The 15,511-nt window shown below is 39.4% G+C and overlaps 1 protein-coding gene and 1 long non-coding RNA gene across 9 annotated transcripts in view; one reads left to right on the top strand and one right to left on the bottom strand.

Annotated features, from left to right (window-relative positions):
* Positions 1 to 15,511, bottom strand: part of FMN2 (formin 2) — a 305,517-nt gene that overhangs the window by 7,437 nt on the left and 282,569 nt on the right. For all 7 annotated transcript variants that reach the window (XR_014827783.1, XM_021081836.2, XM_084996812.1 and 4 more), the window contains one exon: positions 7,012 to 7,161. Coding sequence is in view for 6 of the 7 variants with exons in the window: in XM_021081836.2 (XP_020937495.2) it covers positions 7,012 to 7,161 (150 nt within the window). In the remaining variant the exon portion in view is untranslated. The remainder of the gene's footprint in view (positions 1 to 7,011; positions 7,162 to 15,511) is intronic.
* The window catches only part of LOC146396692 (uncharacterized), a 91,822-nt gene that overhangs the window by 56,880 nt on the left and 19,431 nt on the right, over positions 1 to 15,511 (top strand). The gene's annotated exons all lie outside the window — the stretch shown is intronic.

The raw sequence follows: 15,511 nt of genomic DNA, 5'->3' as shown, positions 1-15,511 counted from the left end.
CTGTGTCACTTTGCTGTACAGCAGAAATTGACAGAACCTGGTAAATCACTGTAATGGAAAAAATACAAATAAAAAAAGGAAACAGATCTCTGTGGTCTAACAGACACTGAGTTCAAAAAGGACAGAGTGAAAATACTGAAGGAATTAAGAGCAAAGAGAAATGAATTAAGATCAGATATGAACAGTAATGCCAATCACTTTAGAAAGGAACTAGAAAATATAAGGAGGAGTCAAGAAATATTAGAAAATTCATTTGCAGAGACACAAGCTGAGTTAAAGGCACTGAAGAGCAGAATGAATAATGCAGAGGAACAAATTAGTGACTTGCAAGTTAGCATAATGGAAATCACCCAATCAGGACAGCAGACAGAAAACAAAATGAAAACACATGAAAGCAATATAAGAGATCTATGGGATAATATAAAGTGGGCCAATCTATGCATAATAGGGATTCCAGAAGAAGACAAAGAAAAGGGGATTGAAAATATATTTGAAGAAATTATGGCTGAAAACTTTCCAAATCTTACAGATATTAAGATATAGGAAGCATAGAGCACCCCAAACAAGTTGAACCAAATTGTGGGGAAGCAGGATTGGGCGCGTGAAGCCTTCTGCGCCCAGGCCCCAGCCATGCCCCCTGAGCCAGCTCGGCCGCTCAGCGCCGAGGCCCCGTCGCACCGACGGCCCCAAACCTCAACAAATTTAAGAGTACAGAAATTGTTTCAACTATCTTCTCTGACCACAATGGCATGAAACTACAGAAATCAACCACAGGGAAAGAAATGAAAACAAACTGACTACAGGGAGACTAAACAACATGCTACTAAAAAACCAGTGGGTCAATGAGGAAATCAAAAGGGGAATTAAAAAATACCTCCAGACAAATGATAATGAAAACACAGCCATTCAAAATCTATGAGATGCCAAAAAAGCAGTGCTTAGAGGAAAGTTCATAGCAATACAGGCCTTCCTCAGAAAAGAAGAAAAATCTCAAATCAACAACCTAACATACTACTGAAAAGAATTAGAAAAAGAAGAGCAAAGTCAGCAGAAGGAAGGAAATCATAGGGGTCAGAGAGGAAATCAATAAAATAGAGATTCAAAAAGCAATAGAAAAAAATAAAACCAATAGCTGGTTCTTTGAAAGGGTAAACAAAATTGACTCTGGCGAGACTCACCAAGAAGAGAAGTAAAAGAACTCAAATAAACAAAATAGGAAATGAAAACAGATAAATCTCAAAAGATACTGCAGAAATACAAAAAACTGTAGAGAATACTATGAACAATTATATGCCAAAGGAGAAATCTCAGTGGATACTGCAGAAATACAAAAAAACCACAAGAGAATACTGTCAACAATTATATGCCAATGAATTTGACGTTAGAAGAAATCAACAGCTTTCTGGATACTTACAGTCTCCTGAAATTGAATCAAGGAGAAATAGATCAATTGAATATACCAGTCACTAGAAATGAAATTGAATATGTAATAAAAACAGTCTCTACTAACAGAAGTCTAGGACCAGATGGCTTCACAGGCAAATTCTATCAAACATACAAAGAAAAAATTATACCCATCCTTCTTAAACTTTTCCAAAAGGTTGAAAAAGAAGGAATAATCCCAAAGACATTCTTTGAATCCACCATCATCCTAATACCAAAACCCAAGATATTACCAAATTATAGGCCAATATCTTTGATGAATATAGATGCAAAAATTCTCAACAAAATTTTAGCCAACCAAATCCAACAACACATAAAATAGATCATATAACATGACCAAGTGGGATTTATCCAAAGTTCACAAGGACGGTTCAACATATGCAAATCAATCAACGTCATATGCACCACATTAACAAAAGAAAAGTCAAAAACCACATGGTCATCTCAATAGATGCAGAAAAAGAATTTGACAAAATCCAAGATCCATTCATGATAAAAGCTCTTACCAAAGTGGGTATAGAGGGGACATACCTTAACATAATAATGGCCATTTATGACAAACCCACAGCCGATATAATACTCAATGGAGAAAAGCTGAAAGCTTTCTTGATAAAATCTGGAACAAGACAAGGATGCCTACTCTCATTACATTTATTCAACATGGTGTTGGAAGTCCTAGACACAGCAATTGGACAAACAAAAGAAATAAAAGATATCCAAATTGGAAGAAAAGAGGTAATACTGTCACTCTATGCAAGTGACATGATATTATATATATAGAAAACCCTAAGGACTCCACACAAAAACTGATCAATGAATTCAGCAAAGTAGTAAGATACAAGATTAACACTCGGAAATTGGTTGCATTTCTGTATATAACAATGAAATGTTAGAAAAGGAATATAAAAATATAAATACCTTTTAAAATCATACCCCCCAAAATTAAATATGTAGGAATAAACCTGAACAAGATGGTGAAAGGCTTATATGCTGAGGATTATAAAACATTAATCAAGGAAATTAAAAAGGATTCAAAGAAATGAAAAGATACTCCATGCTCCTGGATTGGAAGAATTAATACTGTTAAAATGGACATACTACCCAAAGTAATCTACAGATTCAGTGCACTCCCTATCAAATTACCCATGACATTTTTCACAGAACTGGAACAAAAAATCCAAACATTTATATGGAACCATAAAAGATCCAGTTTTGCCAATGCAACCCTGAGGAACAAAAAACAAGCAGGAGGCATAACTCTCCCAGACTTCAGACAATATTACAAAGCTACAGTCATGAAGACAGTGTGGTACTGGCACAAAAACAGACATCTAGAACAAAAACAGACAATGGAACATCTGCACAGCCACAGCAACACTGGATCTGAGCTGCATGCAACCTACATTGCAGCTTGCGGCAATGCCAGATCCTTAACTCACTGATTGAGGCAAGGGACTCATTGGAGACAGTGTTGTGTTCTTTACCTGCTGAGCCACTATGGAAACACCCAAGTCTCCTTCATTTAAAAAAAATTTTTTTTTTGTTTTTCTGCTTTTTCTAGGGCTGCTCCCGTGGCACACGGAGGTTCCCAGGCTAGGGGTCGAATTGGAGCTGCAGCTGCCGGCCTATGCCAAAGCCACAGCAACACGGGATCCGAGCCGCATCTGCAACCTACACCACAGCTCATGGCAACACAGGATCGTTAACCCACTGAGCAAGGCCAGGGACCGAACCCGCCACCTCATGGTTCCTAGTCAGATTCGTTAACCACTGCGCCACAATGGGAACTCCCTCCTTCATTTCTGAACATAAGGCTTTGAGAAAGGATTTTCCAAAGTTTAAAAAACATCTCTTTGAACATGGCAAGATAAAGAACCAACTGCTAAGATGTTTTTCAGCTAAATTTCTTCACCTTAGGATTTTCCATCATTCTTGTAGAACTAAGTTTTATAAAGTAAATTTCCTGATATAAGGGATTCAGATATTCCTTAACTTTATGAATGTATTAATTCTTCATGAATTTATTTTCTATAATGCTTTTTATAAATCATTTTAGGAGAAGAACACCTTGATCTCAAATATCTGGTTAACATAAGCTTGTCAGTAACGGAGCCAATACTTAAGACTTTTCTAACTTCTAAAGCTGCTTCAGCCCAGAACCCATGATGGCACGTGTGTATAGGTTCCCTCCAGAGCCTACACCCAAGCATTCACTTCCTGTCTCCTCTGCTGCCTCTCCCAGTCCATAGCCCACACCTTTCACCTGGGCCACCTCAGTAACTCCTAACTCGTTTCTCAATGCCACTATCCAATTTCCTAGCCACCTGAGCTAACGATCTCTCCTCTGCATGAACCACGTCAGGCTGTTCACTTCCAGAAGGCCTGTGATGGCCTACTGCTGCACCACAATAAAAATCAGTCTCTTATCATGACTGCAAGGACCCAAACGGCCAGGCCTCATCTACTTCATCAGATTCATTTCATTACCTTCATCTTTCTTGGACTGCAGTCAGTCTTCTCTGCCAGGCTATCTTGATCTTCACACATCTCTGCCTGCCAGCCTTGCCACCCTGCCCCTTCACAAGCCTCAAATTACTTTAGATGTCAATATAAAGTTTCCTCTTCAGAAAGGCCCCCTTTGACTACACTTGCTGAATGAAACTCTTCTGCTTTTTATTCTGTAAAAATGGTTCACTGTTTATTTTCCTCAAAGCACTAATTTCAACCTATAATTTTAAAATATGCATGTTTACTTTTGTATTGTGTCTCTCACTAGAGGGTAAGATCCACATGGCCAGGAAATTTGTCTAGCATACATATAGTAGGACATAAATAACTGTTGAAAGAATTAATAATTTTTCAGTGCCTCTTATGTCTTTTTTTTTTTTTTTCCTTTTTTGGCCGCCCTGAGATAAATGGAGTTCCCAGGCCAGGGATCAGATCCAAGCTGCAGCTGCAACCTATGCTGCAGCTGTGGCAATGCCAAATCCCTTAACCCACTGTGCTAGGCCAGGGTTTGAACCTGAGTCCTGGTGCTGCAGAGATGCTGCCAATTCCATTGTGCCACAGTGGGAACTCTGCCTATTACATCTTTTTTTTTTTTTTTTTTTTTTGTCTTTTTGCCTTTTCTAGGGCTGCTCCTGTGGCATATGGAGGTTCCCGGGCTAAGGGTCTGATCAGAGCTGTAGCCACCGGCCTACGCCAGAGCCACAGCAACACGGGATCCGAGCCAAGTCTGTGACCTACACCACAGCTCACGGCAACGCCAGATCCTTAACCCACTGAGCGAGTCCAGGGATCAAACCCGCAACCTCATGGTTCCTAGTCGGATTTGTTAACCACTGAGCCATGACAGGAACTCCATCTGCCTATTATGTCTTAATGCATATTAATGACTTCTTCCATGAATGTAGATCACATTCCCTACACCTTCTCAGGTTCCACTCTCACCATTGTTCTATTGTTTGTCAACTGCTTTGCCAAAGCTTTGGTACAGGAGTCAGACCAGGAAGAGGATTTCTTTATGGATTATTTCTCTAGAAACTGATGCCTGAGTTAAAGGGGTAAAAGGTTGGCCAAATTCACTTAATGCTCCAATGCAACAATGCCAAAGAGTCTGAGAGGCAGTTTCACTTGGGCATCTAACATATATTAGTGTATAATAATAAACTTCTCTCCTTAGCTCAGGTTTATTCTCAGTTGTTTTGAAAGTGGTTGCTTCCTTGTACACCAATTGCATATTTCAATCTGAACATAACAAGCTACTGGAATAAATATTATGGCAAGAGGAATGCTAATAGTGTATGAGGTTCTCTTCAGTTTAATGCACAAACTTCTAAGGCCCAGAATTTCCTCCAACCACAGACATCAGCTGGCCTGAACCAGACATGACTGCCACACGCTTGTGCAGCTGGAAGAGTAGCTAACCTTTCTCTTAGTCCATCAAAGTTGAGTCAACCAGCAAACTAAGTTACAGTACTCTAACACAACTCTGACTAATGTTACAATTGATTTATGAAATTAAAATGCTGAAGCTGACTAAAAATGAAATCACGATGGCTTCACTGCACACTACAGGGCTTGAGACCCAGGTGCCAGAGACAGATTTCATTTTTTCTTTTTTATCTTCTTATGGCCACATCTGTGACATGTGGAAGAAACACAGGATCTGAGCCACGTCTGTGACCTATACCACAGCTCACAGAAACACCAGATCTTAACCCACTGAGCAAGTTCGGGGATCGAACCCAAGTCCTCATGGATACGAGTTGGGTTCATTACCACTGACCCACGATGGGAACTCCATCAAGCCAATATTTTAAAAAAATTATTTTTCATATGTTTTGTGTTGCTCGGTAATAAGCATTTAGAGAAGGATTTCTTATTAACAACTGTACTGGTCTAGTTCCAAGTATATGAAAAAATCTTTCTGATTCATGATAAAACCAAGAGGTCAATTGTGTAAAGCATCAAAACAGGAGTAGAGCATAATATAAATGAGGAGGAGAGGTCACACTAACATTTTCAAATAAAAGTTCATCCTTGGACTCAGAATCAAGAAGTACACTAGCTGGGGCTTGGATGCCAGTGTCCTTGATGCTTCCTTTTCATTCTCCCTCCAGACCCACTGTCTGGGGATGCTGCTATGAGAGAGCCAGGCTTCTCCTTGACTTAGGACAATACCCCTCTATGATTTCATAATCAAGTGACACAGACTCTATCTCACATACTTAAGTGGAGAAATTTCCCTTCATTCCTGAAAAGATGTACTTTATGAAATGAGATACGACCTGACAAGATTCTTAAAAGATCTTTTTAAAAAATATTGATCATCTATTTCTTGGTGACATCTGGGAGACATTTTGATATGAATGGTAAAAATTTTAAATATCCCATAAATGGAGCAAAACCAAAGCCAAACCGATTCATCTTACCTTAGTCTTCATGCTCGGTCTTTTGAGTGAGGGTGTTTGTCATCTCAGCAGGGTTCACTCACTCCTTTCCTTTTTCTTTTTTTTGCTTTTTAGGGCCACTCCAGCAGCATATGGAGGTTCCCAGGCTAGGGCTCAAATCGGAGCTGTAGCTGCAGGCCTACACCACAGCCACAGCAACACAAGATCTGAGCCGAGTCTGCCACCTACACCACAGCTCACGGCAACGCTGGATTTTTAACCCGCTGAGCAAGGTCAGGGATGGAACTTGCGTCCTCATGGATGATAGTCAGATTTGTTAACCACTGAGCCCTGATGGGAACTCCATGTTCCCTTCTTTTCTTACCTGGTCTGCTTTTGTGTGGTTTCCTCATCACAGAAGTTGTTTTTTACCACACAACGGTGATTTACCCAGCAAACTATCACCTACCTTTTCTTTTATAGTGTCACAGACATTGTGCTGCTTCTTCTCACTGAAACTCCAAATACTGCCAAATCTCAGCACCCTCTTAGACTGGATACCTCAGGGTGAGGGCCTAAGTTTTCATTAGGCTATAAAAGCTGGCAACCCCTATTTGTCATATCTGATAAAACACCAGTTTTAAAATGCCACTCTGGTAAATGGAAAAAAGCCTACCTCTCTTGTAGAATAAGTTTGTTCTCTTTCTTCCAAAAGTCTTTAAAGTCAGAGCTGAATTCATGCCAGATACTGAAGAAAACATTTGGGGACACCTCCTTCTCTCCGATTTTTGGTCTCATGAAGAAATATGCTGTGGTCTCCAAAAAGCTGTCAAAGCACACACACGCAGACCCACACACAAACAAGCATAAAAGCTGTGATTACTTTCCAATATGAGATATTCTTTTTCCATTCAAATGCTGATTTCATTCATGCAGTTATTAACCAGAAGGACTCAAGGCACTAATAGCACTTCTCTTACAGTTTCATGTTAGAGTTTTTGGACATAGATATTAGCAGCTGACAAGAGTCTTCCATATGCTAATATCCACCTATTTTCAGAAGTAATCACTATGTGTCTGACACATTTCAGAAATGAAACTGTAATCCATTTGGGACATGTGGGAGGTGGTGGCACTAGACTTTCTTTCTAGACTCTAAAACAAATTAAATATGAGCATTTTGCCCCCAAACTAGTATGTACTATATGTGTATATTATATTGCTTCTATACTATTTGGCTTCTTATTGTGCTGGTGGGAAAAATAAAGCAACAGTCCAGGGAGATGCTAACAAAGGTTCCCCTTGGAGATCATGGCAATGCCACTGAGTGGGTACCAGTGGGATAGCCAGCACTGTACCAGAGGGCCGAGAGGGCCATTCTCCAGAAAGTGGCATTAGAGGCTGCTTTGTGTTACAACTACACAAAGTTTAAAAAGGGTTACTTGACAAAGAACATACACCTAGTAAATGGTAGATTCATGACTTAACAAAAGTCCTCCTGTGGACAACACCCTAAAAAGGACTGACGCCAATAAAGCCCCGGCAGCTTGTCATAGTGTGGCCAGAGTTGCTGCAAAAGGTGTAGCAAATACCTCTTTTTTTCCCTCCACTTTGGTCAAGGCCCAGCACTACTTCTTTTTTTTTTTTTTTTTTTGCTTTTTAGGGCTGTACCCATGGCATATGGAGGTACCCAGGCTACGGGTTGAATCGGAGCTGTAGCTGCTGGCCTATGCCACAGCCACAGCAACGCAAGATCCAAGCTGCATCTGCAACCTACACCACAGCTCACAGCAACACCAGATCCTTAACCCACTGAGCAAGGTAGGGATCGAACCTGAGTCCTCACGGATGCTAGTCAGATTTGTTAACCACTGAGCCATGAAAGGAACTCCACCCAGCACTATTTCTGCCACACCAGCTAAAGTTGGACTTAGAGAACCCTGAAGTAAATTTCAAAGGCAACCTGATTTTGGCATATTGTTTGATTAAAAATATGTGTATGCACATACACACACACATCTGTGCATGTATTCAGCTTGTCGTATAGCTGATTTCAAATCCCTACTATGAAAAAACAATGTGAAAAATATCTCCTTGAGATGATCATTTAAAAAATGAGATGTGTGGGGTAAATTTGCTCAGAAGAGATCAAGCATCACACACAAAATCAAAAATTCACTCCTGGGAGTTCCCATCGTGGCGCAGCAGAAACGAATCCGACTAGGAACCATGACTTTGTGGGTTACATCCCTGGCCTTGCTCAGTGGGTTAAGGATCTGGCATTGGTGTGAGCTGTAGTGTAGGTCATAGATGTGGCTCGGATCTGGTGTTGCTGTGACCCTGGTGTAGGCCTGTGGCTACAGCTCAGATTAGATCCCTCACCTGGGAACCTCCACATGCCATGTGTATGGCCCTAAAAAGACAAAAAGGAAAAAAAAATTCACTCCTAACTATGGGTTACCAATGTGGGGCTACTCTGTTCTGTTTTTAAATGTGCTTTATGGCTCTCTCTGAGCAGCAAGATTCCCAGGGATACCAGCTTTTAGATTCCAAAGGGAGATGACAGCACTGATTTGATCAAGTGTGTTATTCTCAGGAATTTATATATTTCTCCCTAGTTGGCCTGGTAGGAAAAATGACACAGTAAAATCAAGCAATCCTAAGGAGTCAGGCTGTGAAGTGGCTATGGCTGCCATAAGCCGTGGTCATGATATTAGAATGTGTCCGTAAGATGTGTTCATGGTTTGAGGACCGCGGGAGGGGAGATGGCAGAAAGTGGAAATAGTCACATTTTATTAAAACTGACAAATGTACACAATATGTCCCTCCTGGGAAAACCAGTCATCCTCCTTAAATGCCTAAGATTATTTATGAGCTGCTAGTCTGAAATGAGGTCTCAAAGCCTTTAACTATCCATTTATTCCTTTTCATCATTTCTCTGATACTTATGCTTCACAAAATTGATCATTACAGACCAAGCCAGTGCATTTGGGCAGACATATCCAAGTTGTAATAGCCAGTCATCCACCCAGCCATCTTACACCATTTTAAAAGTTCTATCATGAGGTATAAAGGAAAAAAGATAGGATTTAGAATGAGATAAACATAAGATATTGAAATCAACATAAGATATTGAATCCTGACTCTTGGACTAGTTATATGAGCAAACCATATAACTAGAATAGGATTTAGAATGAGATAAACATAAGATATTGAGATCAACATAAGATATTGAATCCTGACTCTTGGACTAGTTATATGAGCAAACGATTTAACATCATTTTGACTCGGCTTTTTCATTTGTAAAACAGAGATTATTATAAGCAATAATATGGTTTTGAAGTCCCATAAAAATGGATTTCCAAAGTATTTGTTAAATGTTTTAACACAATTTATTTTATTTTATTTTATTTTATTTTATTTATTTATTTATTTTTTGGTCTTTTTAGGGCCGCACCCGCGGCATATGGAGGTTCCCAGGCTAGGGGTCCAATTGGAGCTGTAGCCACCGGCCTACACCAGAGCCACAGCAACGCAGGATCCGAGCCGCGTCTGCAACCTACACCACAGCTCACGGCAACGCCGGATCGTTAACCCACTGAGCAAGGGCAGGGATCGAACCCGCAACCTCATGGTTCCTAGTCGGATTCGTTAACCACTGCGCCACGACGGGAACTCCCACAATTTATTTTATATTGCATATTATATTACAAATACTGAATATTAAAGAAATATATATTTCCTGATTTTTTCCCTCTAAATTGCATCTAATTTAATCAGGCCCGATTTATTAATAGACACACATGTGATCATGTACCCTATGGATATTTTTGAGTTAGTGGCATGCACAGAGGCTTTTGATACTAGTGACAACTATTCTAAAAGTTGGACATTTTCCTCTTGGCTTTGTCATAACTGCCCACATAGTTTTAAGCAGGTAACAATTTCTGAGCTCCAGTTTCTTCATCTGTAAAGTGCTATGCCTTTACAGCACTATGCTTGCTTTTCAAGGTTGTCATGAGGATTAAATGAAAAGTACCTTGTAAGACATAAACTAAATTTACATGTTAACTTTATAACACTTAAGCATCTTTTACAAAAAATGCTTTGTGTGAAACTTTTTAAGTTTTTTAGACAAATCAGCACTCTACAGTTGACTTAAAAGTGTGAAACCAATTAATAGCATGATTCTCCATGAAGAGAACCTATGTCCATAGCCATTTCTGTGGAAATGGCTGCAGTGATGGAACAAGTGTCACCTAGGAGTGTGACCCAGAGAATGAAGGGTTGACTGAGGACCACAAGTGCTGTCCCAACTGCATTTAATCACCCAACTCCCAGAATAACATGTGAGTGCTTTTCAGAAATGACTAAACAAATAATAGGGCTGTAATGCTACAAGTTGTCAAAGTACCTTGGGTTTCAGAGACATTTGCAGTTAAACAATCCTGTCTAGCACTAGGCGGCATTCAGCTAATTCAAACTTTTATGACATGAAAGACATACATTTAGAGAGTGGGTGATAGGGTTATGTTCCATCCTTTCCAAATTATCCCCTTTATCTAAATCTGAAACCAGGAGGGTCCCATCCACCATATGGCAATACAGGACAGATATCCTATCTCAGACTTTTCTCTCCACATAGACTGTTCTATGAGACTCTCAATATAACCCTGGCACATGAAGGGTTGATGGTAAAAAGAACTGCGGTTATAACACTAAGAAAATGCACCAGGTGCAATAAGAGACACTCCAGAGGACACCAAAAAATCAATAACCCTATGTTCTAGACTGATTGTTTCTTCATGGTGTTTTTTTTTTTTCTTTTTCTTTTTTTTTCTTTTTAGGGCTGTACCTGTGGCATAAGGCATTTCCCAGGTTGGGGGTTGAATCAGAGCTGCAACTGCTGGCCTACACCACAGTTTGTGGCAACACTGGATCCTTAACCCACTGAGCGAGGCCAGGGATTGAACCCATATCCTCATGGATACTAGTTAGATTCATTTCTGCTGCACCAGGATGGGAACTCCTGTTAGTCCCTTACTTCTATTTTTTTTTTTTTTTTGTCTTTTTGCTATTTCTTTGGGCCACTCCCGCGGCATATGGAGGTTCCCAGGCTAGGGGTCGAATCGGAGCTGTAGCCGCCAGCCTATGCCAGAACCACAGCAACATGGGATCCGAGCCGTGTCTGCAGCCTACACCACAGCTCACGGCAACGCCGGATCCTTAACCCACTGAGCAAGGGCAGGGACCGAACCCGCAACCTCATGGTTCCTAGTCGGATTCGTTAACCACTGCGCCACGACGGGAACTCCCTAATCCCTTACTTCTAATTTGTCCTTCCATCTCCATTTGGTAACCAGAAGTTTGTTTTTTATGTCTTTGAGTTGGTTTCTATTTTGTACATAGATTAATTTGTATTATTTTTTAGATTCTACATGTAAGAGATATAAAGTTTGTCTTCATCTGACTTCACCTAGTATGATAATCTCTAAGTCCATCCATGTTGTTGCAAATGGCAATATTTCATGTTTTGTGGTTGCATATTGCACTATGTATACACATATATGTGTGTATATATATACACACACACACACTATATACACTATAAACACATCACATATTTTTTCCTTTTTTTAGGCCCACACCTGTGGCATATAGAGGTTCCCAGGCTAGGAGTCTAATCAGAGCTATAGCTGCTGGCCTACACCACAGCCACACCATGCTGGATCCTGAGTTGTGTCTGTGATCTATACCACAGCTCATGGCAACGCTGGGTCCTTAACCCACTGAGCAAGGCCAGGGAACGAACCTGCAACCTTATGGTTCCTAGTTGGATTCGTTTCTGCTGTTCCATGACGGAAACTCCCACATCACATATTCTTTTTTTTTTAATATAATGATTTTTCCCCTTATAGCTAGCTTACAGTGTTGTCAATTTTTTACTGTACAGCATGGTGACCTAGTTACACATACATGTACACATAATTTTTTCTCACATTATCATGCTCCGTCATAGTGACTAGACATAGTTCCTGGTACTACACAGCAGGATCTCATTGCTTATCTGTTTCAAAGGCAATAGTCTGCATCTATTAACCCCAAGCTTCCAATCCATCCCACTCCCTCCCCTCCCCCTTGGCAACCACAAGTCTATTCTCCAACTCCATGATTTTCTTTTCTGTGGAAAGATTAATTTGTGCCATATATTAGATTCCAGATATAAGCGATAGCACATGGTATTTGTCTTTCTCTTTCTGACTTACTTCACTCAGTATGAGAATCTGTAGTTTCATCCATGTTGCTGCAAATGGCATTATTTTGTTCTTTTTTATGGTTGAATAGTATTCCATTGTATATACATATATATCACGTCTTCCTATCCATTCATCTGTCGATGGACATTTGGGTTGTTTCCATGTCTTGGCTATTGTGAGTAGTGCTGCAACGAACATGCAGGTGCACGTGTATTTTTCAAGGAAAGTTTTGTTTGGATATATGCCCAAGAGTGGGATGCTGGGTCATATGGTAGTTCTATGTAGAGTTTTCTGAAGTACCTCCACACTGTTCCCCATAGCCACATCACATATTCTTAAGCCAATCATACCTTGATGGGCACTTGGGTAGTTTCTATGACTTGGCTATTATAAATAGTGCTGCCATAAACACTATCTTTATATATATATATATATATATATATATATATATATATATATATTCAAATTATATATTTTATATATATCTTTTCAAATTAGCGTTTTTGTCTTTTCTAGATATACACCCAGGTGTGGGATTGTTGGATCAAATGGTAGCTCTACTTTTAGTTTTTTAAGGAACCTCCATAATGTTTTCCATAGTGGCTTTACATTTTCAACAACACTGTGTGAGGGTTCCCTTTTCTCCACACCCTCTCCAGCACTTAGTATTTATAGGCTTTTTGATGACAGCCATTCTGAATGGGGTGAGGTAACACCTCACTGTGGTTTTGATTTGCATTTCCCTAATAATTAGTGATTTTGAGCATTTTTTCATGTGACTGTTGGCCATCTGTATGTCTTCTTTAGAAAAATGTCTATTTAGGTCTTCTGGCCATTTACTGATTGGGTTGTTTTTTGTTAGATAACTTGACAGAGATTATATTAAATCTGTAGATTGCCTTGGGTGGTATGGCCATTTTAACAATATTATTTCTTCTAAACCAAGCAAATGGGATATCTTCCCATTTCTTTGAATCATATTCAATTTCCTTTACCAATATTTTATGGTTTTCAGAGTATAGGTCTTTCACCTCCTTGGTTACCCAAGTTTATTCCTAGGTATTCTATTTATTTTGCCACAATTGCCACAATTTTAAATGGGATTTTAAAAACTTTCTCTTTCTGATGTTTCAATATTAGTACAAATAAATACAACAGATTTCTGTATATTAATATTCTATCCTGTTACTTTGCTGAATTCATTTACTAGTTCTAATAGTTTCTGAGTGGAAACTTTAGGATTCTCTATAGAGTATCATGTTATCTCCAAATAGTGACAGTTTTACATTTCCTTTTTCAATTTGGAAAGCTTTCATTTATTTTTCTTGTCTGATAGCTGTGGCTAGTACTTCCAATACTATGTATAATAGAAGTTGTGACACTGGGCATTCTTGCATTGTTCCTGAATTTAGCAAGATGGCTTTCATCTTTTCTCCATTGAGTATTATGTTGGTTGTGGGTCTACTGTAAATGGCTTTTATTATGGTGAGATTTGTTCCCTCTATATCCACTTTGGTGAGAGTTTTTATCTTGAATGGATGTGAATTTTATCAAATAATTTTCCTGCACCCATTGATATGATCATGTGGGTTTTCTGTTTTTTGCCAGACCTGAGGCACATGGAAGTTCCCAGGCTAGGGGTTGAATTGGAGCTGTAGCAGCTGGCCTACACCACAGCCACAGCAAGGTGGGATCTGAGCCATGTCTGCCACATATACCACAGCTTATGGCAATGTCAGATCCTTAACCTACTGAGCAAGGCCAGGGACTGAACCTGCATCCTCATGGATACTAGTCAGATTCGTTTCTGCTGCACCATAACAGGAACTCATCTGTGGTTTTTGTCTTTCCTTTTGTTAATATGGTGTATCACATCAATGAATTTACGCATGCTGAACCATCCTTGCGACCCTAGAATAATCCACCTTGATCATGGTATCTGATCCTTTTCATGTGTTGTTGGATTCGGTTTGATAATATTTTGTTCAGAATTTTTGCATCTATATTCATCAAAGATATTGGCCTATAATTTTATTTTTTTGTAGTGTCTTTGTCTGGCTTTGTTATCAGGATCATGGTGACCTCAAAGAATGAATTTGCAAGTGTTCCCTCCTCTTTGATTTTTTTTTGGAATAGTTTAAGCAGTACTCGTTTTTTTTTACATGTTTGGTAGAATTCCCTGTTGATGCCATCTGGCCCTGGATTTTTGTTTGCAGGGAGTGTTTTAAAATTACAGATTCTATTGTACTTCTAGTGATTGGTCTGTTCAACTTATCTTTCTTCTTGATTCATTTGTGACAGTATAAATATTTCTAGAAACTCATCCATTTCTTTTAAATTGTCCATTTGTTAGCATACAAGTTATGTTCACAGTATTCTCTTATGATTTCTTGTATCTCTGATGTTTGTAATTTCTCCCCTTTCATTTGTTATTTTATCTGAGTCCTCTCTCTTTCCTTTTCAGTTAGCCTAGGTAGAGGTTTGTGATTTTGTTTATCTTTTTTTTTTTTTTTAAACCCAGGGAGTTGGAAACAGGATGGTGGAGTAGAGCACTTGAACCCACCTCCTCTCATGAAAACACCAAAATCACAACTAACTGCTGAACAACCACTGACAGAAAGACTAGAACTGACCAAAAAAGATATTTGATATCCAAAGACAAAGAAGTAGCCACAATGAGATGGTAGGAGGGGTGCAATTATGATATAATCAAATCCTATACCTGCAGGGTGGGTGAGCCACAAACTGGAAAATAATTATATTGCAGAGGTTCTCCCACAGGAGAAAGAGTACTTTTTTTTACCTTTTTTTTTTTTTTTTGCTTTTGTTTTATAGGGCTGCACCCATGGCATATGGAAGTTCAAAGGCCAGGGGTTGAATTGGAGCTGCAGCTGCTGGCCTACTCCACAGCCAGAGCAA

The sequence above is a fragment of the Sus scrofa genome, chromosome 14 (assembly GCF_054392235.1).
Source record: "Sus scrofa isolate SSC_HxYL_T2T_F1_AM1 chromosome 14, Sscrofa_HxYL_maternal_Yorkshire_Landrace_v2.0, whole genome shotgun sequence".
NCBI classification, from domain to species: Eukaryota; Metazoa; Chordata; class Mammalia; order Artiodactyla; family Suidae; genus Sus; species Sus scrofa.
Note: the sequence above shows the minus strand (reverse complement) of the source record. Positions and strands in the feature narration are given on the sequence as shown.